Source organism: Hippichthys cyanospilos, chromosome 9 (assembly GCF_059441005.1).
Source record: "Hippichthys cyanospilos isolate Australia breed blue-spotted pipefish chromosome 9, RoL_Hcya_1.0, whole genome shotgun sequence".
NCBI classification, from domain to species: domain Eukaryota; kingdom Metazoa; phylum Chordata; class Actinopteri; order Syngnathiformes; family Syngnathidae; genus Hippichthys; species Hippichthys cyanospilos.
The window spans coordinates 7,594,961-7,617,462 of NC_142377.1; the positions used below are offsets into that span (position 1 = coordinate 7,594,961).

At 38.0% G+C, this 22,502-nt stretch overlaps 1 protein-coding gene across 2 annotated transcripts in view; it reads left to right on the forward strand.

Moving 5' to 3' along the window:
- Nucleotides 1–22,502, forward strand: part of cdh4 (cadherin 4, type 1, R-cadherin (retinal)) — a 196,335-nt gene that overhangs the window by 125,932 nt on the left and 47,901 nt on the right. For both annotated transcript variants that reach the window (XM_088423329.1, XM_088423330.1), the window contains exon 4: nt 4,995–5,177. In XM_088423329.1, the coding sequence (XP_088279455.1) occupies nt 4,995–5,177 (183 nt within the window). The remainder of the gene's footprint in view (nt 1–4,994; nt 5,178–22,502) is intronic.

Consider the following 22,502-nt stretch of genomic DNA (forward strand, 5'->3'; position numbering starts at 1 on the left):
TATGCGCAAAATGCTATCGCACCCCACACAGGTAGGGCCTCTCAATGAGTGCTCTCCAACCCATCCTGATTTCATGGCACGGCGGCTCACTTTCTCCACCGGCTTAGAGCCTATTAGTTATGCGCCGGCGGATCTGAAGCCCACTGGCTCCCGGAACGTGTTTTAGCGCTTATTTCATTTGCATTTTTACCACACTCTGTTCAAGGCACTTTCACCTGTTCAAGTTAGATTACAAACGGAGCTGGCACCTGGGAAGACGTTTTGGACCTGTTGGTTCATAGGTCACGGAGTAACAAAGTCTGTAGCGCTAAACGGCTGCGCGTTCGGTTTGTATGTGTTAATGTCACCTTGTGACGCCGACCAATGGTGCGGCTCGCATACGCACTAAATGCACACTGACCGCCCGGTTTGAAATTTGTAATTGCTGTTGATGACGTAAAGCGGGGAACGACAAAACTTAGTATCCATATATATATATATATATATATATATATATATATATATATATATATATATATATATATATATATATATATATATATATATATATATATATATATATATATATATATATATATATGAACTACCATAATTCTCCAAATGTAACACACTTTTAAGGGGCACTACTACAGGACGCGGGCATCAATGGTGAGTGGATTATGAATTCTGAGTGGGAGTGGGTTACAACTTCTGCGAGTTTGAAAGTGAATTTTGGTTTGTACTTTATCTTTTGACCTTTTCTCCACGTTTGACCATTTTTGTTGTTACTTTGTTTTCTATTCATTCTCCTGCTGACTCCTCTCCCCGTTGCCTTGCAAGACTCAACACTTTTTGTCTCACTTTGATTTACACTTTGTGATTTCGGTCGTACTTTGGCACTTTTGGATTTTTTGTTCCATGCTAGTCGTGTGCCTTTTATTTAATAAACCTTTAATTAATAAATCTCTCTCTCTCTCTCTCTCTCGCTATATATATATATATATATATATATATATATATATATATATATATATATATATATATATATATATATATATATATATATATATATATATATATATATATATATATATATATATATATATATATATATATATATATATATATATATATATATATATATATATATATAAATGATTGCACAGAGGGAAGCGGATGTGGCATTGTCCTCCTTGTTTGTCAGACAGAAAACTTCCAGATGTCAGCTCCAAAGCTTGAGGGTCTTCTAGCCTGTAGAACGTCCCGCACAATGCGCAGCATCGCCGGCAGCACAGAGCTGCCAGCTGGCCCTGCCCGCCCCTGGCTTTTTCAAGCCCTTCACACTAACTGGCTGGATGGCGTGTGCTCAAAAGCACACAGACTCACACACAGTCAAATCATATGTACACAGCCCAATATGCCCACACTCAGTGTTGTTTACAAGTAGACAAGAAACACTTGGAGATGCAATTACGCATGTCTGCACTTGACTGCTGACTCCATGCTTGTCCGTTCTGAAATCAACACACTGACCGACGCACGTGCTGAAATCTCAAGGGGACAATCAATAGACTAAAATTTGCCTCACATTCCACTTAACACATTTTGTAGACTTCAAAGATGAGCTTGTATTGGTCTAGCATTGGTCTAGCAGTGAATAAGTCATCTCAGACCAGTAAGAGTGTCTTTGACGTCCATAGCCGCCACTGGCAGTGAATGAGTTAATAGTGACTAATGCCTGATTAGGCTGTTGAGTATGTTTGTTGTGACTGGCAGTGACTGTGTTTTTGGATGGGTTCTTGATGTCATCAATGATACTTTGTCAGAAAATCTGTTTTCTTTTTTTTTTTTTATAGTGTGAGTTCTGCATCCAGCCTTAATCGCTTTGGTTATTTTGTACATACATTTGTGTTCTGCATCCAGGCTCTGTTGTTAGTTTGGATTTTTTAGTTCTGCATCCAGTCCTGCTCTCTGGTTACTTTGATTTTTGTTTGTTTGTTTGTTTGTTTGTTTGTTTGTTTGTTTTTAGTACTGCCTCGAACCCCACTTTCTGGTTATTTTTATTTTTTTAATTGTGTATCCAGGCCTGCTCTCTATTGTTACTGTATTATTGTGCAGAGAAAAACTTAACTGTATTCATTGTTTTAAATTTTGGGTCTCCTTTGTTTCTGGTCAAGCTGGATCGTTTTTCCTGGGATAGGAAAAGTCAAGGAACAGTCAGATAGAGCAGTGGCTTCGTTTTATTTACTATGGATCAAGGGTGCGGGCCAGACTAATAAAATCATGGTTTATTTATATAACTTTAAAACAACAACTTTAGATTCATTATTATTTTTTGCTGTCCAAAATAGAACAGGCAAAACATCCATATTAATCATAAAACATGAACATTCTTAGTAAACATAAAAAAAATGTCATTTATTGAAAAAAAAAAAAATCAGCTCGTTTATAAACTTTAAATTACAAAGTCACCTGGCGGACCAGATGACACCCATTTAGGGTCAAAACCAGCCCGCGGGCCATATGTTTGACACCCCTGCAGGGATTGTCCTGACTATGTTTCCGGGAGGAACTTCAAAATAAAAGCATACGAAGGCCATCCGTGTCATGTTACCTATACCATATGGACATTTTATTTTGAAGGATTGGCTGACTTCCTCACAACGTTCGACCTTGATCACAACACAATGGCAGGCGGCGTATTGTCCCGTATGTCTCGTAGCGCTTCTAAAAATAAACAGAAACCCCCCGAACGCTGCGTGGGGTATCACAGTATTTGCACATGTGGCCTATCGCTTGGCTTCGTGTACTTGCCGTGTTTTCTCCTGAATGACATATATATAACGATTATGTTGGTGTGTCCTGTTGGGATTAGCTGAAGGATTTCTCCTGTGTTCCAGGTTACAACCTCTCTGCGCCTGCTTGCGTGTGTACATGTGCGTGCATGTGTGTGTTCTGAAAGTCAACAATAGGATTAGGTGGATTACAGAAATACAACCCTTTTACAAGGGGAAACACCATAGATCACAAAAAAAAAAAAAAAAAACATGCTCCCATCTCTCTAAACCCCATTTCTCATTTGGATGGGGGGGGGGCTGTGTAACTAACAGCGGCCTCAAAAAATTGAATCTGAGCTATATATTAACATCAATAAAGTGAATTTAAAATGTAACATGTAATTTAATACACCGACAAACACACAAAACATCCAATATTAGTAAATTATTCCGCTACATTCAAAGAAACTAAGACAAAGTAAGACTGTACATCCATTCAGCCAAAAAGAGCAGTATAAATAAACTTGGCTAAGAAAAAGAAATACATCCTGGCCTTTATTATCATCAATAAAGTTAACACAAAATGCAAGATGAAATTTGATACTGACGAACATACAAAACATTGAATATTAGTAAATTATCCTGCGACGTTCAGAAACAGACACAAAGACTGTACATCCAGTCAGCAAAAAGGGACATATAACTAACAAGGGAAAAAGAAAAAAGGACATCCAGGCTATATTATCATCAATAAAGTGAACTGAAAATGTAATATAAAAGTAATTTAATACACTGGCTAACACACAAATCACCAATTGTCAGAAAATTATTCCACTACCTTGAGAAATACGGAGACAAAGTAAGACTGTAAATCCATTCAGCAATTTATAAACAATCAAATTGAAAAGCTGTCTCCTATCCTTGCTCCCTTTGTTATTGAAGCAGTATTGAATCAATATCCATTTTATCTGATGATACGCTGACAGGAAAATGTCATATTGTTTACTGGGTTTCGTAGTGACACCGAGGACAAAGACATGCGCGGATAATGTTGTCTGGCTGAAAAATCTTTGAAAAAAGCAGTGTTTAACACTGAAGCTGCTTAAGTTGTGTTACCTCATAAAATACTTTGCAGCTCGCATAAATAAGTATGGATGATTTTTTAATAATTTATTTTATTTTTATTATTATTATTATTATTATTATTATTATTATTATTATTATTATTATTATTATTATTACGTTCTCAAATGCGGGTATGAGTATCTCTGGGGTACATGAAGGCACTTTGAGGGGTATGTCATATTTACACAGGGATTCTGCAAGTATCATCAATTTAATATACAATACTTTTTAATGCATAGACAAGAGCAGTAAGCGAAAAAACATGGTGATAAGAGAAAATTCATTGGAATCTGAGGCAACTTTGCTTTCCTTTGCAAAATGTGGTCTTTATTTGTTACGTTTTCTACTGTATTCATTGACTGATATATTGAACAGATGTATGACAAAAATAAAAAATATCGAGATTGATAAACTAGCTAGCTAGCTACCAAACTAGTGAGTTACTGAACTAGCCAGCTACCAAACTAGATAGATAGATAGATAGATAGATAGATAGATAGATAGATAGATAGATAGATAGATAGATAGATAGATAGATAGATAGATAGATAGATAGACAGACAGACAGACAGACAGGTAGGATTGCAATGCATTTAAATACACACACACAAACACATCTGTTGATTTCTGAAATTTCGACAGGTTCTTATCAAATGATTTAATAACATTTTTTTAAGCTTTCTTTGAACACAGCGGATACAATCACATTTTTTCCAAATAAATGTACTGTATGGGTACACAACATCATTGGTGAGCCAGAAATTAAACTTTAATATAATGTTTTTTAATCCCATGAGTGAAACAATATATAATTTTCAAATGAAGAGCAAATTAATTGGAGTATGAAGCGATTTAGCGTAATGACTCAATGTTAAAACGAAGCATATTGCTATGAATGGCGCAATTTTTTTGCCAGACATCAGAAATAATTTGTTTTTAAATTTTGTTCTTTTAAATCCAAGAATGATTTGAGCTGGTCGGTTGATACTTGATTAAAGAAAATCTTCACAAGGAGTAAGTCATTCAAAACAATGTTGTGATTTCCTTGCCAAAATTGCACCCCCTTTAAAGAGGAATATGTGTAATATTCAACATGTTTGTGTTTTTCTGCAGGTTAGCATCGATGAAATGCTATCAAGAGTCTTGGATTCCCAACCGCGAGTCATCAAGTTTCCCCGAAAGCATCAGAGAAATTCCTATGGAAACAGCCTGAGAAGACAGAAGCGAGACTGGGTCATACCGCCCATTAACGTACCTGAGAATTCCCGAGGACCCTTTCCTCATATGCTTGTCAGAGTGAGTGTCAATTTACTAAAAATGTTGATGTTTATCTAAAAATATTTGATTTAAAAACAGGTTCTGGATTTATTTGACAAAATCGCAATTTGTTTTGCAAAAGAATGTGTTTTTTTGCGCCTTGTCCCCTTATGAATTGCTTCAAAATTAGAGTATATAACTTTCAAATAAATAAATTTAAAACAGGGTGTTATAAAAATTTTAAACCTTGAACAGCTACACACATTTGCTCTACTGGTGGACTGCCCTCTGTTGGCTACAAAAAAAACTGCAGATTTACAGGGCTTAACCATAAGCCGCAGGGCTCAAATCATGAGAAAAAAGTCTGAAATCTACGGTCAGCTTGCATATTTGGGCTTTCTGATAATAAAATATGTATATTTCTCTGACAATAGCGATATAATGACAATTGAAGCATTTTAACATTCCGAAAGCAATTCCGTGACCCGCTTGCGATTGTAGGCAATGTTGAAATAAGAAAAGTTTGAGTGGAAAGCATAATGCCGCTGTTGAAAACTCTCCTCGCCGGTCGTCGCTTATCAGTCACCCACACAGACACGCGGCTTTTCCGCTGGCATTTCAAGCACGCACGCACACACAAACGGATATCCGTACAAAGTCCCTCACGCCCATTTGTACAGCGAGGCTTACATTGCCGCATTACAGAAATCGCCTTTCCCAAGAGTGTTGGCATGAGGGCAGATTTTCCACTAAAGCTCGAGAAAACACACGCGAGATGGAGTGCCAGGGAAGGAGCCCGAATGGGCTGCGCTCACAAGGAAATGGCAACTCCTTTATTCCCGTTCTCATCTGGAGAAATAAATGTTGGAGTCGAATTAGCCCCTGCTGGCTTCTTTGTCAACATTCTATTTTTGCCTCCATCCAGCCGCTGTCGTGAACATTTTAGGGAGAGATTATTATTGGGACAGGAGTGTGAGTTTGCTGAATGTGCACATATATATATATATATATATATATATATATATATATATATATATATATATATATATATATATATATATATATATATATATATATATATATATATATATATATATATATATATATATATATATATATATATATATATATATATATATATATATATATATATATATATAAGAAGTCATACAGAGACATCTTTTTCGTATAAGGTACACTACAAGGAAAAACTCAATAACATCAATTTGGGGAAAATCAGAAACCTTCAGAAGGGACCACAGGTGGGAGGAACCCCCTTCCAGGCCCACAGGTTGAAGTGGATGCCGCATGTATCAAATACAAACAAATAGATACATACATATTTAGTTTAAACATATATACACACACACATACACATGTACATTTTTTTCTTTTTTTTCGCCCTATTTGTCTTCGTTGTCTTCTTATTCTTCACATTACTATTGGTAGTCAAAAGAGTAATCGAACAATTAATCATTCAGGATTGCGTTATTTTTAGCAGTAATGAACTGAACAGGATTTCAAGGATAACACTTTGCATCCAAAGACCCCATTTCAGTCAGTTTATATCCGCCATTTCCAAGATGGATATGTGAAGAAGTCTTTCCCATGTGTTGGCTGGGAGGTTTGTTTTTTTTTAGCCTTAAGTACAATGTTGTCTTTCAAACCTGTTTTTTTTCTGCGTGTGTTGGAAGGGGGAGGTCTACAATACCTTTCAAAGCACAAGTGAGTGCACATAATTGCGCCTGTGACAGACTATAATTGTAACCAGCTACTCTTTGCGTAAGATAATTGCCATATATGATCTATGGCTGGATGGCAAGACGGATGAATTTAATGGAAAAAGGCAACATGGGAGTAACGTTACACTTTGAAAGATTCCCCAGTGCCCGAACCCTCGGGTAACAAATCAAATCACTGTGCAAGCTCAAGCCTCAAGTCCCTCTGCAACTCCACATCCGATTCCATCTTACCTACGCGAAGCAGTAGCGCGACCAAGCTAAATGCTAACGCTAAGGCTAAATCCGCTTGTGGACCTCAAAGCTCGGTTCATGTGGCTGACCGATCAATATTCCTTGTATGTTGTCCAAGTAAAAAAAACAAACAAACAAATAAATCGGTTTATTTTAAAAATCATAATGAATGAAATCACATTTGTTTCAGTTATACAGTTGTCAATTATATGTGTTTGTTCACAAATGTTATTCAAAAAAGCAATCACTAATAACGTATATTGGGCTATATTTGTTTGAGGCGTTCAATTACCAATTAATAGGCAAATTACCGTAATTCTTCAAATATAAGGCACGCCTGTGTATAAGACGCACCCTTAATTATAACAAAGCATCGCAAAACAGAAGAAATCTCATCTTTCTAAACACTTCATTTCTTGTGTTCATATTTGTAAGTTATGTATTTGTTGCATGTAAATTTACAGTAAATTATTTCATATTTCTCACAGTGAGCAGCCAGGGAGTTTTTTTTGTAATAAGTACCCAAGGTTAGGTATCTACCATGTTCCATTAGATATAGATTAGATTAGAGTGTATCTGCCAAAAAGGTGGCAATTAATAAATGGGATACTTTTCCGTGTTCTCTAACCGGTGCACACACCTTGCCACTCTTAAGTGAATCGGCTGGAGGGATCATAATTTTGACATGATCCTCTCCGTTGTCGTAATATTCCTGTGTGTGAACAAGGATGGACTCAAACGGTGGTTCGGTGTGCTCGCTTCTTATAATTCCATAACAACCTCAGCTAACTTGAGCTACTGTTAGCTAGAACTGGCTGCTGACAGTCAACTGATTGTGGTAATTCATGTTAAGTAAGAAAACAGCCGATATAAAAAAAATTATTCTTTCCGTTCTCACTTATAGCAGAGATCCCCAACGAAATGGTCTGTGGATCAACTGGTACTGGGCATCATGGGGTGCACCTGAAATAATGGCTGATTTAGTTTATCTTTTAACAGTTCATTCATCTGTGCTTTGTTTGGCTTTGTTTTTTGGCGCCGCATGTGGCCACTGGTGGTATTACATTTGGTAGTGAGGAAGTACGGTGCGGCTTCTGACCCACGAGTGTCTGTAAGTTGTTCTTTCTTTGCAAGAATGTTGTCAATTATGATTATAGACCCAAATGTTGTCATATTTGTTGATCCAACAACTTGAGACTGTGGATAACATGCTAGCTAATGTTAGCATGTTATAGTGCTGCCTAGTTTAGCATTTTCATTTGTGCAAAGTATTTCCCTTTGGTATATGTTATCAATGCAAAACGTTTGCATATATTACGTACTCATTTGCATCTAATTAAGATTTTGGATTGAAATGAATAGAATTTGTCATTCAGTTATATGACAAATTGAATCAATGTAATTTGTGTACATTTTTATTTTTTTGGAAAAAAAATATTTTGGTAATTACACTGTTTCTGCGTCACAATTGTGTATTTGTTTGTACAAAGCAGGGACTGTACATTCAAGAAGCAAAATGCCCCCATTCTTTGGACTACTTCCCAAGCTACGCCATCAGGTGACAGGTGAATTATTCAAATCCGCAGTAGAGGAAACGGATGAGGGAGCGTGTCCCCGTGATGAGAAAATCAGAGCAACTATTCCTGGAAACCTTGTTAGTCTGGATGAGTCAGCATGAACGTTCCGGGACGGCGCGAGACGGCAGAAAATGGAAATCGGGTCCTGTCCTGATTCCAACCTTGAAAGCAAATGTCAACAAACTATCATCTTCAACATGAAAACCAAACTGACGCCGTTTCAGTCACAAGCGGAGAGCACGTTTGACGCGGGGTAACTTACGTGCTTCGATGTACGCTACTTGACTTTTGTGAAAAAGATGAACCAAAAACCATTCATGACCTCTTTTTCAACACTTAAAAAAAGTAGTGCGCATCAATCTTGATCAGCTTCAGGAGAGGATTTGTGCAAGAAGGGGAAAAAAAAGTTTGGCAGGATTTTCGCTTTTATCTCGCCCTACCTTGAAGTCAAAATTCTGATTTTTAAAGTAAAAATTCTGACTTAATCCTCAGAACTTCTTCCTTAAAGTCAGAATTCAGATTCTTAAAGTGAAGATTGTAACTTTTTTCTCAGGTATCCCACATTGATGTCTGAATTTTAAATGAATTTTGACTTAATTCTCAGAATTCTGAATTTATTCACAATTCCCACAATAGGAATGCTCAGAATTTCCACTTTAAAATGGGAATGCTCTAGGTTCTGACTTTATTCTTGGAATTCTCACTTTATTCAATTGATGGTCAAAATATTGAAAAGGGCTGAAGTTTCTCACTTTATCGCTTTTACAATATTTTGACCATTTTGGGTCATTTTCTTCTAGCCAAGGTGAAACACACTCCTGCTAATGTTATAATAAAGTGGTCATGCCATGTTGAACTTTGACTTGTGGTTGCCACCTGGGTGGAATTTCAGCTCCCTAGTGTCTTCTTTAATGCTTTCCCTTTGATGTGAAAGTGTAAATTCTGAGAATTCGGACTGAATTTTTGCTTTAAAGGGAAAATCCTCACCTTGAAAGACTCTGTGAAGCTTCTCGTTTTTGAAAAAAAAATCAGACTATTACATATTCATCGACCGGCTTGTATACATCAGCTAACAAGTCATCAAAAGACATCTCGTGATGCTGCAAATTAACAGCATGAGATTTTCACTCCGCTCGCAAGCCATAATGAGCAATTCTCAGAAGAGCAATCGACTCAAGCGCTTCAAAAATAAAAGGTCTTTTTAGACATTGAGAAATGGAAAATCAAATTCACAAATGTTGAGTCCGAGTAAGGTCAGCTGGATTGCTTCCTTTAATTTGGTTGTATTGACACAAATGCATGAATACTCTCGGATGAACAATTAGCATTTTTTCCAAGTGTAAACAAACACGGCATGGCATTTGTTAGCAAAATTACCTCTATAGACAAATCATTATTTCAACAAAAATGTAGTGTTGTGGATGAACTACTAATTTCCAAGCTTAATAAACAGCGGTTCTCAAATGGAGGTACGTGAAGGCACTTGGTGATATTTTACCTGGGTTTAAAAGAAGTGACAAATTGTATATTTGGCTTTTCAAATTAAGAGCAAATTCATTGGAAAATGAAGCAAATTGTTGCTAAATTGTGTTTGAGTGGGCATTGAGTGGGCGCGCTATAGGTGCACCGGTTAATTGTGTTTTCAGATTTCCAACATTGTAAGCGGTCTGTGAACGCTGCGCCGGTGTAACATGGAAGGCGCTCCAAGCAGTTGTTTTTCTTTATCCTGGCAATGCAGCTTGAGTTCAGTTTTCCGTAAATACCTGAAGTTGCGCACTATCCATTTTCCACCGAGTTTATGATTGTGAGTATATGCTAAAAGACCGCAATTAATAAACGAGTGAAATGGAGCTCTTTTCCGTGTTCTCTCACTGGTGCACAGAGCGCCATACGTCACTATGCCAATTTTAATTGAATTAACTGTTGACATCACAACTTCTCCGTTTTATAATATTTCTGCGTGAGAAGGATGGACTGGGACGTTGGTTCATTCTGCTCGCTACTGTTAGCTGCAACAGACATTGTAACTGTAACTAAGTTACCGTTTGTACTAGGATGCACACATACTTTCGGCCTCCATTTAAAAAAAAAATGTGTGTCTTATAATTGGGGAATTATGGTATTTTTTTGTAAATTCATAAAGCTTTATTTGTTTTACACACAAAGACGAGAGAATTATTTGGGTTCAAACTTGTAGTCAAGGCCTAGGAGTCATAGGATTTCTCAGCCATCCATACTCAGCCATCCATCCTTTTTTTTTTTTTTTTAGCCATTAATCCTTGCTGTCTTGATGGTGTCTATCCCAACTGTCTTCGGGTAGTAGGCCTGAACTGATTTCTGGCCAATCGCAGGGCACACAAAGATGAAAAACCGTTGACACACGTAATCACAGTTAAGAAAAATTTAAAAATTTTGTCCAATAAATCGTCCATGTACTGTATGTTTTTGGAAAGTGGGAGGAAGTCAGACTGCCTGCGAGGGCACGGGGACAACATGCAAACTCGTGTTGGATTGTGGATTTCCAAACACATCCAGTAGCTGTGATAAATAAGATCTGGAATCGTCGAATTGATCCAAACAATGTGCTTGAATAGAGAATAAAGATGTAAAAAAAAAAAAAAAAAAAACAACCTCCCAGTCACTAAGAGTATTCCCGGTTGGACAGTTAGAAGGTGACAGTCCCATTAGAGGCGGCCCGCCAGTACAAAGGCCGCACGCTGTTGCTCGGCCTCTCGCTAAACAAGCATCAAGCACTCTGACCCGACTGGCAGCTCGCTCGGAAGCGCCCCGACTCCCCTCTGGACTCTTATTGGCAGCAGGAGTCACTGGCCGATCCAAACACGGCCCTCTTTTCAAGCCAGCCTTTAACTGATTGGTTGGAGCCGGGTCGCTCTGGCCGTGCCAGAAGCGCTTTCAACTGGCCTGGGCTAGCCGCTGATTGGCCAGCCGCTCAAGACCCGCCGCCTCCCGTGGGAGCACATGGCAGTAGCGTGCAAATTGATGGGGCAAATGAAGATGTACCTCAGTCCCTTGACTTCATCTTTCGTCCTACATGCTAGGGCGGAAGGATTTAGGGGGGAAATTAATTGTGATTTTTCCGGTACTACGAGTCAATGAGTGATTTTTTTGGTTGTTTTTTTTACATTTTCCATTTACAGTAAGTGTCCAGGTATTCAAGACATTCCAGGTACTCATATCTTCTTCCTTTGTTTTTCAAATGTTAGGCTAAAGCAGCGCTTCTCAAATAGTGTGTGAGTGTGTGTGTGTGTGTGTGTGTGTGTGTGTGTATGTGTGTGTGTGTGTGTGTGTGTGTGTGTGTGTGTCACGTGAAGAGCCACGTGAAGAGAAACTGTAAGTAATCAATAATAGAACTTTTTCAGTGCCGTGGATGAGAATTCTAATTTTTTTAAAATAGGAATACACATAATAAATAATAAAATTCTCATCAAATACGGTTATTTATGGGGGGGTAGCTGACATCCTTGACTAGCGCTTATCTAATATTAAGCCAATTGAGCACGGTAGTGATAACTGTGACCATTGGATGACAGTGTTGCCACAGATACAACACGGACATTACATACTTGCGCTATTCATTTCAATACAAAACATTAATTACATGCAAATGAGTACATACGCTAACATACACCAAAGGGAAATACCTGGCATAAATGAAATATATCATAATTGTTCTCATAAATGACAACAGTCTCACAAATAAAGTACAACTTACAGATAGCGAGCCAGATTTCGCAGAGGGACAGAACAACGCGTGTGTAAGCCCTCGCCTAAAGCAACGCCGTCCTTCCTCACTTCAAAATGTAATATCAACAGCGGCCAGAGGCGGCGCCAAAAACAAAGATCAAGCCAAACAAAGCACAAATGAATGAACTGTTAAACAATAAACTAAATCAGTTCCAAAACATCATGATTTGGGGTAGCAGCTGATCCACGGACCAGTGCGCGCACACAGCTTTGTCTACCTCAAAATCCCATCGTCTGAGATTGCGATTTCAGTCTTAAACGATAAATAATTCATCCGGCTGCTTGCCCTTTTATTCTCTTTCAAGTAGACTTCCCGAAGCCAGCCCTGTGCACGAACGACCCAAGATCTACCGTACTTAACTTTTTGTTCCCGTATTGAGAATCCATGAGTACAATGGTACAATCGAAGCATTTCAACTTAAGACTTTACAGCCCGTTTGGTAAGTAAGACAAGACTGCGGGCCCGCGCATCCTCCGTTTCCATCTCATTAGACACGGAATGTGTCTGGCGCTCTTTATAACGGAACTTAATAGATATATTTTCTTCATTCTTCTCCCACGCTGTGATTCAGGGGAATTAATGTCATTGTTAATGCAGAGAGACCGCTGGTACATTTCAACAGGATTCGCTCTTCCTGCAGAGCTCCTCCAAATTGCCTTGCTAATGCCATAATTGGGTTTGTTCGTCACTTCTTAACTCCCATTAATATTTGTTCTCCCTGTAATTGCTTCTTCTTTTTTTTCTTTTTTTTTTGGGGGGGGGGGGGGCAGTCCTACATTTCATTCCGCCGTCTGGTTAATGGTCTGAGGTGGAGGCAGTGACGCGCATGCATGAGCACAAGGGCATGCTTCAGAAAGCATCTCATCTATTTTTTAAAGCTACAAAATATGGGGGGGGGGGGGGGGGGCTGTTCCGTCCTCGGGGTAACTCATCAAAAATAAGACAGTGGAGCTGATTAACATCTCATCGACGGAGCGTTAAAAAAATCAAATGGCTAAAGTTAAAAAAAAAAAAAAAAGATTGTCAGCTCTATGGAGTACCTAAAAATCTCCGCACTATAAGGCGCAACTAAAAGCCGTCAATTTTCTCAAAAGTTGACTATGCACCTTATAATCTGGTGCGCTTTATACAGTGCATAAACCGTGGGTTTTCATTTTGGGGGGATGAAAAACATAAAATAACTTAATTGCCATGTGAAATTTTTACCTCTGCATATCAGTTATAAATGTATTTTTTACAATTAAAATTTGTATAACATCCTGTTTGAAATGATGATGTGATATATATAAATATATATATATATATATATATATATATATATATATATATATATATATATATATATATATATATATATATATACATATATATATATATATATATATATATATATATATATATACATATATATATATATATATATATATATATATATATATATATATATATATATATATATATATATATATATATATACACACACTCCAATTTTGAAGCAATTTATATATTATATATTATTTATAATTTATATAAAACGCAAAAAAAAAGGGTGGTTTTATACAATAAACCAAGAAACTGTCTCCAAACCAATAAAACAATATATGTTTATGGTTTTTGGTTGCAATTTTATTAAAAAAACATGTTTAATATTTAATTTTAAGTTTATTAAAGTTGATTTACTGTAAGTTTAAGATTTAATTTGAAATGTAATATGCTATATAACCATTGCAATTTGTATGGGGATAAGCCGCAAAAACTGTTGGTTTTTGTAAAAGAAAGCGAGATTTTTTCAAATCAGAAATGGTTTTTAAATTAAGAAAACAATATTTTTCAGGTTTTTGGTTGCAATTTCATTAAATAAAATTAAGTTTAATATTAAATTGAATTCATATTCTTTGAAATTCTTAATTTTTTGGAGACACCTGAGCAGCTAAAGTGAATTCATCTAAGTTTGTCAAAAAAAAAAAAAAAAGCATAAGAATGTCAGTACAGGCGACACACACCTTTTCAGTCGGAGACTCATTTGTATTGACAAAATATTCCTTTCTTCCTCAAGAAAGTCAAGGCGGAGATAGGCCCGATGTAGCGACACCGACAAAGAGTAGAAAAAGAAAGCTAATAAAAAGGAGCCATATCTCAGTGGCGCTTGCCGCTTTCTTCATTTTCTTTTGTGTTCCCGATCCATAACGTAGCGCTCTTTATGAGAATCGGGAAAGACGGCACACCACGTTGGCTACCGACGGATCATTTGAGAGATATTAAAGCCGAGCTTTTTGCAGCTAGCCTTTCTCTCGCAAAGCTCCTGCGTGACAATTTTTAAAGCGACCGTTCACCTTTAATAAGCCGCTAAACACCCCCACTTTCTCTTTATAGTCAATATCATGTGTGTCTGCTTGTCATTCTGCAGTAAATTAAGTCCGAAGGCTGTCTCTATTTTGCCGACCCACCTTTTTTTATTTCATCGAGGGTTTGACTCTTTTGGCTTGTGGGATACCGTTCTGTGTGAGCGGAAGGCTTATCAGACCCGAATCCTTCTCACCGATCAAAAGGATGGCACATTATCTCAGAAACGCGGCCAAGAAGCGTCGCAAAACTCAAATTTTCGCCGTTTCATGTTGTGCTCATCATGCAATGCGCAGATAGAACAGCGGGGAGAGATGAGACTATCAAAGGGTGATTTTCAAGCTTTTCGCATGCACGCGAGCTTCTGATAATGCTACTTATGTCAGAAAATTACCCATTCATGGTTGATCCTAGCATGCGCACAGAATCCATTCCAATCAGGGTACCTTGAAAAATGTCTTCATGCTAGCAAGACGCCAAGAGCAACTTACTGTAGCAACAAAGACGTTGATATATTGCCTTGATAGCTTAAAGGGACAGTGTGTAAGATTTAGGCCGTTTTTCTTATTCAAGGAATGAATTAAAAGCTTGTACATTTCAAAAACTTGCAAACGACTGTGGTCTTGAAAACCACCAGTATGTTTTAAATATAATCATAGGTCTGGTTATCATTAAATTATGTTACATGGGGGGGTGGCACTTGTTTTTTTTTTTTATAGCTAAGGACAATGATAAATGCAGCACCTGCAGCACCTCCTGCTGTCCGTAGTGAAAAACGCTCAAAATCTTACACATTTTACCTTTAACACTTCAATCTGATGTTCATTAGGTGGCTAAACATTCCCACTTGTGAATTATCTTAAAAAAATATGTTTTTTGCTCGTGCAGTGGTTCTCAACCTTTTTTCAGCCCTTGTGAAATAAGTTTTCAGCCAAGTACCCTTTAAGCAGTGCAACGAATTTTGGGGTAAAATAAAATAATAATACTGAAAATATGCCATCAATGCCTAATTTATTCAACTTTAGAACCTTTCAAACTTCATTGGTATTGGTCCACAAAAAACAATCAACATAAAGTGTCCTCTTTTGGTTTGTTATCAAAAAGAAATAACTTAATTATTCATGAATATTTGTCCAATATCATCAACCTAAAGTGTCAGCACTGCTCTCAAAAAAAAATAATTACAAATTGTCCACACTTGTCCACATAAAAATATTGAACATAAATCGCCGTCCTTTGTGATTACAGTCGAGATGTGTTCATAAAAATAAGTCATAACTTAATTATTAATCAGTATTTAACCAGAAAAGTAATCAACATAAAGTGCCAAACCTGTTCTCAAAAAGAAATAATTATGAATAAATATTTGTCCACAGAAAAATAATTACACTTTAAAGTGTTGTATTTTGGGATTGTAGTAGAAATCTGTGAACAAAATTAAATCATTTACTTGACAGGTAACGAGAGGTGGCAAGTTGGGTCAAACCATTCTAGAATGGGGGACAATCTGGGCTTTTGAAATCTTGAGTACCCCCTGGATTTCCTTCAAGTAGTCCTATTTGAGAACCGCTGCACTAGTAGTGGTAAGGCTTAGTTTTTCCTGTAGTGAAGTGAGAAAAATTCAAATAAGAAGAATGCTCACTTGTCCCTGCATCAATCAACTGAATAATGACATATAAAGCAATGTATAATGATGTATAAGGCTACATCAATAAACCGTATTGATGTATGATGATGTAAAATGTAAACCTTCATAACGACACGTAAGGCCAACACTCTAAAAAGAGCCGTGAACATACCGAAATTACGATTCCTGAACTTGTGCTGTCTGGCCTGTTGAAATTGATTTAGGAAGAAAAGTCACACTTTAGTATAGGGTCACTAAACTTATTTAAGCAGTAATAAGTTCGTTTTATTAATTTGATAATTAAAATATTCTTTATGTACAATGATGCCCTAAAAAAAACTTTTTTCCGACGTGGACTGAAAATGACATCACCTGTGATCAAGACGACTAATCACGGTTCTTTCTGGGTTTGATCATGTGATGTTCACAAGCTGATCTATGATTGGCCTCAAGATATACAATTTCGTCGAGTACGTCAGTACTGCGGCGTACTTAAAGGGAAAACGAAGCCCAAAATATTCTTTCTAATAATACGATTTTAGCGCATCCATGAGTCTTAACGCGGCCTTCCGATTAACATCGTGTATGCGAAATACGAATTAGGCAGCAAAACCCATTTTTATTCCTCTTATTGTGCGGCCAGTTTTGTCACAAGCTGTCAGCTGAAATTGACATCGCAGTACTCAGGACTCAGCTAACAATGATTCATTTTATTTCTGCGTTTATTCATGTCAATCCCAAGCTGAGCTGTGATTGGTTGTGACCTGAGCCTTGAGAAGTGTGATGTCATTTCCAGGGGACAGCAAGTGGCAAACAAAATCAAAATAGGTGGATTTGGCTGCGTATTTGACAATATTAATTAGAATCCTGTGTTTGGACTCGTGGGAATCCAAAGAACGTATTATTGTCGAGTAATGCTTCACTGTGGTCATGGTTTGTTTGGTTCCTGCTACGCCCTTGGCTATTAGAACCCGTTGTTGGTGTTTTCATGCACCTCGGCTGGAATCTGGAGGGTGCTTGTACAGAGCTTGCAAATGAAGGACTCCCAACGCACGCCTGAGCCATTAAGTGGACATAAGACATGAAATAGCCGAGCACAGAGTGTAAACCCAGAGTTTCACATTATTATGTTCCATTAGCCCATGGCGGACTGTAGGCAATAATGCTGTAATACATCGGGTGGCTGCTGCACATTTTGGGCTTCAACGACCTTATGGCTGAATTATTTTTGTCTCTCTGACAGCATTATAGCATTTGGAAGACGGTGGCCTGATCTTTGTTCTTTGTGAAGTCACGTGGTGCAAACGTATGAAAAGCTGCGGAAGAGAATTAAGGCTAGTGTGGAAAAAATAAAAAAAAATTGGAATTTATTCTCAGAATTCCTACTGGGAAATCTGACTATGATTGGAGAATTCTCACCTTAAAGTCAAAATACTTTCAAATCACAATTCAAACAGAGAGAATTCCGGCTTAAGTCAGATCATATTTAGAGTCGAAATGTTCACTTTAAAATCATAATGACCTCTCTGAGAATTATAACTGGGTAAAGCTAGAATCCTGAAGTCCGAGTTCTCAATTTAAAGTCATAATGCTCACTTTAACCCTTGTGGCATTGTTACAAATGATTTTTTTAATATCATAAAAGACACAATGGGAAAAAAAAATGAAAAACTGAGCTGAAATTTCCAGCGGATGATTCTGAAATTTCTATGTGATTGCAGCTGGACATGCCAGATTTTGTGTACAAAAATAATCATTGTCCAAATTTTGGACCATATAAAACCACTATAATTACAATTTTCGATATGCTTTTTAATAGGAGTTTCCTGCGATTTTTGCAATATTCTGCTGGGCGGCGGTCAAACTATGTCAGCAAACAGAAAAAATGTTTCACCTCAAGACAGTAGGTGGCAGTAGAGACCAGTTAATGGCTATTCCTTAAAGTGTCATCCCAATTTCACAGGCTACAAAGACAGACCATATATATATATATATATATATATATATATATATATATATATATATATATATATATATATATATATATATATATATATATATATATATATATAATTTACATATGTATGGATAGAACTGATTCCACAGAACAATTTGAGTGGTTGGAGGAAAAAACATCATCATAAATAACTTTATCACAAACTTACAAAATTAGGGGAATATCTGTATTGTTTGCAAAGTGTGTGCACAAGAGTCAAGTTCAGAATTCTGAGAATAAAGTCATTCTTACTTCAATTTGAACTCTAGGAAGTCAGAATTCTATTCTGAAATGAAAGTAAGAATTGCCGGTCCCAATTCTGAGGGAATTCTGAGGGCAGTCAAACTTTTTGAATCCTACCTCAAGAGAATTCTGCATTGTGTCCTGGTGGCTAGCAAAAACAAAAGAAAAAAACCTGCAGATAAGCCACAGGTCTCAAATCACGAGAAAAAAGTTGCGTCTAATAATCCGAAAAATAGGGTATACTAATTGGCCGGGCGTCAAGTCACTATGCTGAATGAAGATCCCTCTGTTGGCGCGTCACCCCCGTGGGATTTCGCAAACAATAATTCTTCATCTCATGTCCCCTTACGTCTCGACCGCTTTCACTCGTCTCCTTCCACCCATTCCCACTTTTCTTCTCACGCTGATAGCTTCTCCCAGAGGATCCCGATAGTTGTCAGTAATCAAGGAAATCACTCTCAAAGAGCTACAAATAGGTCACTTATCTGATGTCTGGTCTGATCTGAGGGAGACAGACATCAAGTTAAGTCCCTTACATCTGCCTTTCTCTGCTATTTTTAGTGCGATTAGTAGCCGGTCGCTCCACCGGGAGCAACTCGAAATAAGAAAGAGAACGCCGGCTAGATGATGGTGATAGAGTGAAAGAAAGGCAACGCAAGGGGAGGATGATCCCAGCTTTTGTCATTAGCATCCCATTCAAACGGTTCAATCGCCGACTTGTCACTCACGGGAGCGGCGGCGCTCCGACAAGTCGCGCTTCTACATTTGTGCCCTTTCTTCGTCTCCAGTCGGCTTATTAAGATACGCCGGGCCAACGTGACACGTGATCTCAGGTGACAGTCGTGTCGGGATGTTAAGCGAGATTGGCGGCGGAGGTCACGTGGTGTGTCGGGAACGTTGCGTCAACACGCCAACTGCACGCAACGCCGAGCAACAGTGGAAAGGAGAAAATTGAACTGGGATTGTTCCTCATTGCGACACGTATTGCGACTCTTGGCATTTCAAAAGTCAAGCACTTTTTTGGATTACAAGTCAAATCAAGCACTTTGTCATCCTACCACCAGGGGGCAATGTTTCCCATGCGTTTGCATGACAAAAGCCTCTTTGATTCCTAATATACGATACAATTTTGATTAATATCTAATGAACATAGGCGGGTGTGCAAAGTAAAAAGAGAAAACCATGAAACAGAGCATGAAACCAATTTACATTTCAGAAAACATGTCATTACAAAAGCAAAAACACAATTACAATTCAGAAAACAAATTACCAATAGAACAAAAAATATACATATTTTGGAAAAAAGCAAGTTACCAAACTATTACAATTAATTAAAAATTACCAAAAGCAGAAACAAATTAGATCTCAGAAAACAAATTACCAAAAGCAGAAACACGATTACATTTCAGAAAGCAAACGAACAAAACTTGAAACAAATTCACAGGGCACATTATGTGTCGCGGCGAACGCCCTTTTTTTGACAGCTGTCACGTGAGCGCAAGCCGAGCACGTTAATCACGCAGCTGCGCGTAATCAAGGTAAATACATGGACCAATTACGTAGCCGTGACTAGAACGGAGTCGGCAATAGACGCCATCGCGCCGCACGGTGATGTTAGGCGCAGACATGAAATTACCATTGAGCTGTGGACCTGAAGCAAAAACTGAGCAGACAGCCGGTAAGCCCCGTTTGTTTCTCCGCATTGCGCATGCGATGGTTGTGAGGTGGCGGGAATCGGCACGGAGGGGGGCCGGCCGCTAAATCATTCGGCGTGTGTATTGTAGTTAGTGGCTTGCTGAAGTTTTATTCTTTGTTGCATTCGCGCGTTGATTAACTTAAAAGTAGGTAGTCTAACTTTAAGGCACTGGTAGTTTAATGTCAAACGCGCACTGTGTATTTTGATTATGTAATATTGTGTATCTGGTTTTATAAGGAATGTGAGAAGAGTTACTGTTTTTTGTTTAAGGTTTTTTACCTGTGGCCAAGCCTATGCCTACGGTCATGCGTGTGGCTACGGCTAAGGCTCACCTGTGACCAACATAACAAAAAGATTGAAGAAAATCAAAATAAAGGAAAAAAAAAGAAACAAGATTCTGGTCATTGAGTGGACCCCAGTTAGCTCGGCTTCGGTACTAGCCCTTCAAGTGTGGGAGAAGCACAGCAAAAAAGTTAGAACGCTTGACATTATGAGAAGAAATGAGCAAAAGTCACATCTAATTACAATTAGGAAAACAAATGAACACAAACTAAACGTGAATTTGTTTTCTGAAATTAAATGTCGGCTTTTGTTCACTTGTTTTCTGAAACGTAAATTTGCTTCTGCTTTTGCCCATTTGTTTTTTGAAATTCAACACTTCAGCTTTTGTCCATTTGTTTTCTGAAACGTAAACGAGGTTCTGCTCTTTTTAATTTGTCTTCTGAAATGCATTTACGCAATGTAAAAGTGTTTTTATTTTGCACACCCAGCATGTACATGAAAAATTAATTAAAAAAAAAAAACGGAATGTCCTCTATCGGGCCCTCTCGGGTAACTCCAGCAGGTCAAAAGACATGGACCAAAAACTAATGTCCATTCCCGTGGACACAAGAAAGTAGGCTGGGTCTCGGGAAGCTGTAGCAGTCAATGGCAGTGAAGAAAAGCCCTGTAAAAAAGGATTTTGACGTCTATAACCGTCAATGGCAGCGAATGGCTTACGGGTTCTGATTTGATTGGCAGATAAACAGAAGATTGGGGACCGGTTCCCATGGCGACAAAGCGCAGGCTGTGAAAGGTTTGCCGCAAAGTTCTGCTCTGTGGCTGTGGGAAGACAACTGTGGAAATTAAAAGAGAGGCTATCATGTTCAAACAGAAAGATGTTTTATGCAGAAGGCGCCGTCAAAGCTGAACGGATGAAGTCATTTCATTTTCATGCATGATCTGCAGACTCACACAGCGGGGAAATTGCATAAGAGAGGAAAAGAAAGATAGAGAGAAAAGATGATTCCAGACTTCCCTTTTTTCGCCGTTAGAATCTGTGATTATTTCCTCAGAGTTGGGACCAAAGCCGTGAGAGGGGCTTATTTTGAACAATCAAAAACAAATAAAAACTATCCATTTTTGTTTTACCCGCAAATGCCATGCCTGCAACAGCTGTGTTTCCGTCTATGATTACTTTAATTTTTTCCCACTTGAAATGGACAGAACTGCGTAAACGTCATTGCGGAGATGATGGTAACCCAAAGGTCCCCATCCGGTACCGTTTTGTCTATCAACTGGTACCGGGCCGCATCCAATATAAAGGTGAAAAAGAAATCATACACAACGTCACATATACGCAACTGCATCCTCTGAACGAAGCGCCCACAAGAAGAAGATAAAACTCAAGAACCTCATCTGGGGAAAATAAGAAACCTTCAGAAGGGACCGCGGGTGGGAGGAGCCTCCTTCCAGGCTCAACAAGTTGCACTAGAGTGGCAAAAAAAACCCAGTGTAAAATAAAGTCAGTATCAGAAACACATGTAAAAAGAGAAAAGTTTTAGCCCACAATTTCCATCAACAAAGGCAGCTGTCACTGTCAACCACATTTTTCTTCATTTTTCCCTCCATGCAGTGGAGTCAGAAAGGGACGCGGAGCTAAGAATCAGTAATCGTAACCCGGCAATCCAAATCGTGTCACATTAATGACGGTGACTCAGATGTCCTTTTGGAATTTAATGAAAATCAATGCCGCCGAAAGAAGTACGACAAATCCATCTTCTTTTGTCCGCGAGGTGCTGAGCAAAAGTATTGATATTTTCATTGTTGTAGCAAATAATAAATTCTGAATACTGAAAGCGTCTTCCGAAGAAAACGTATCCCT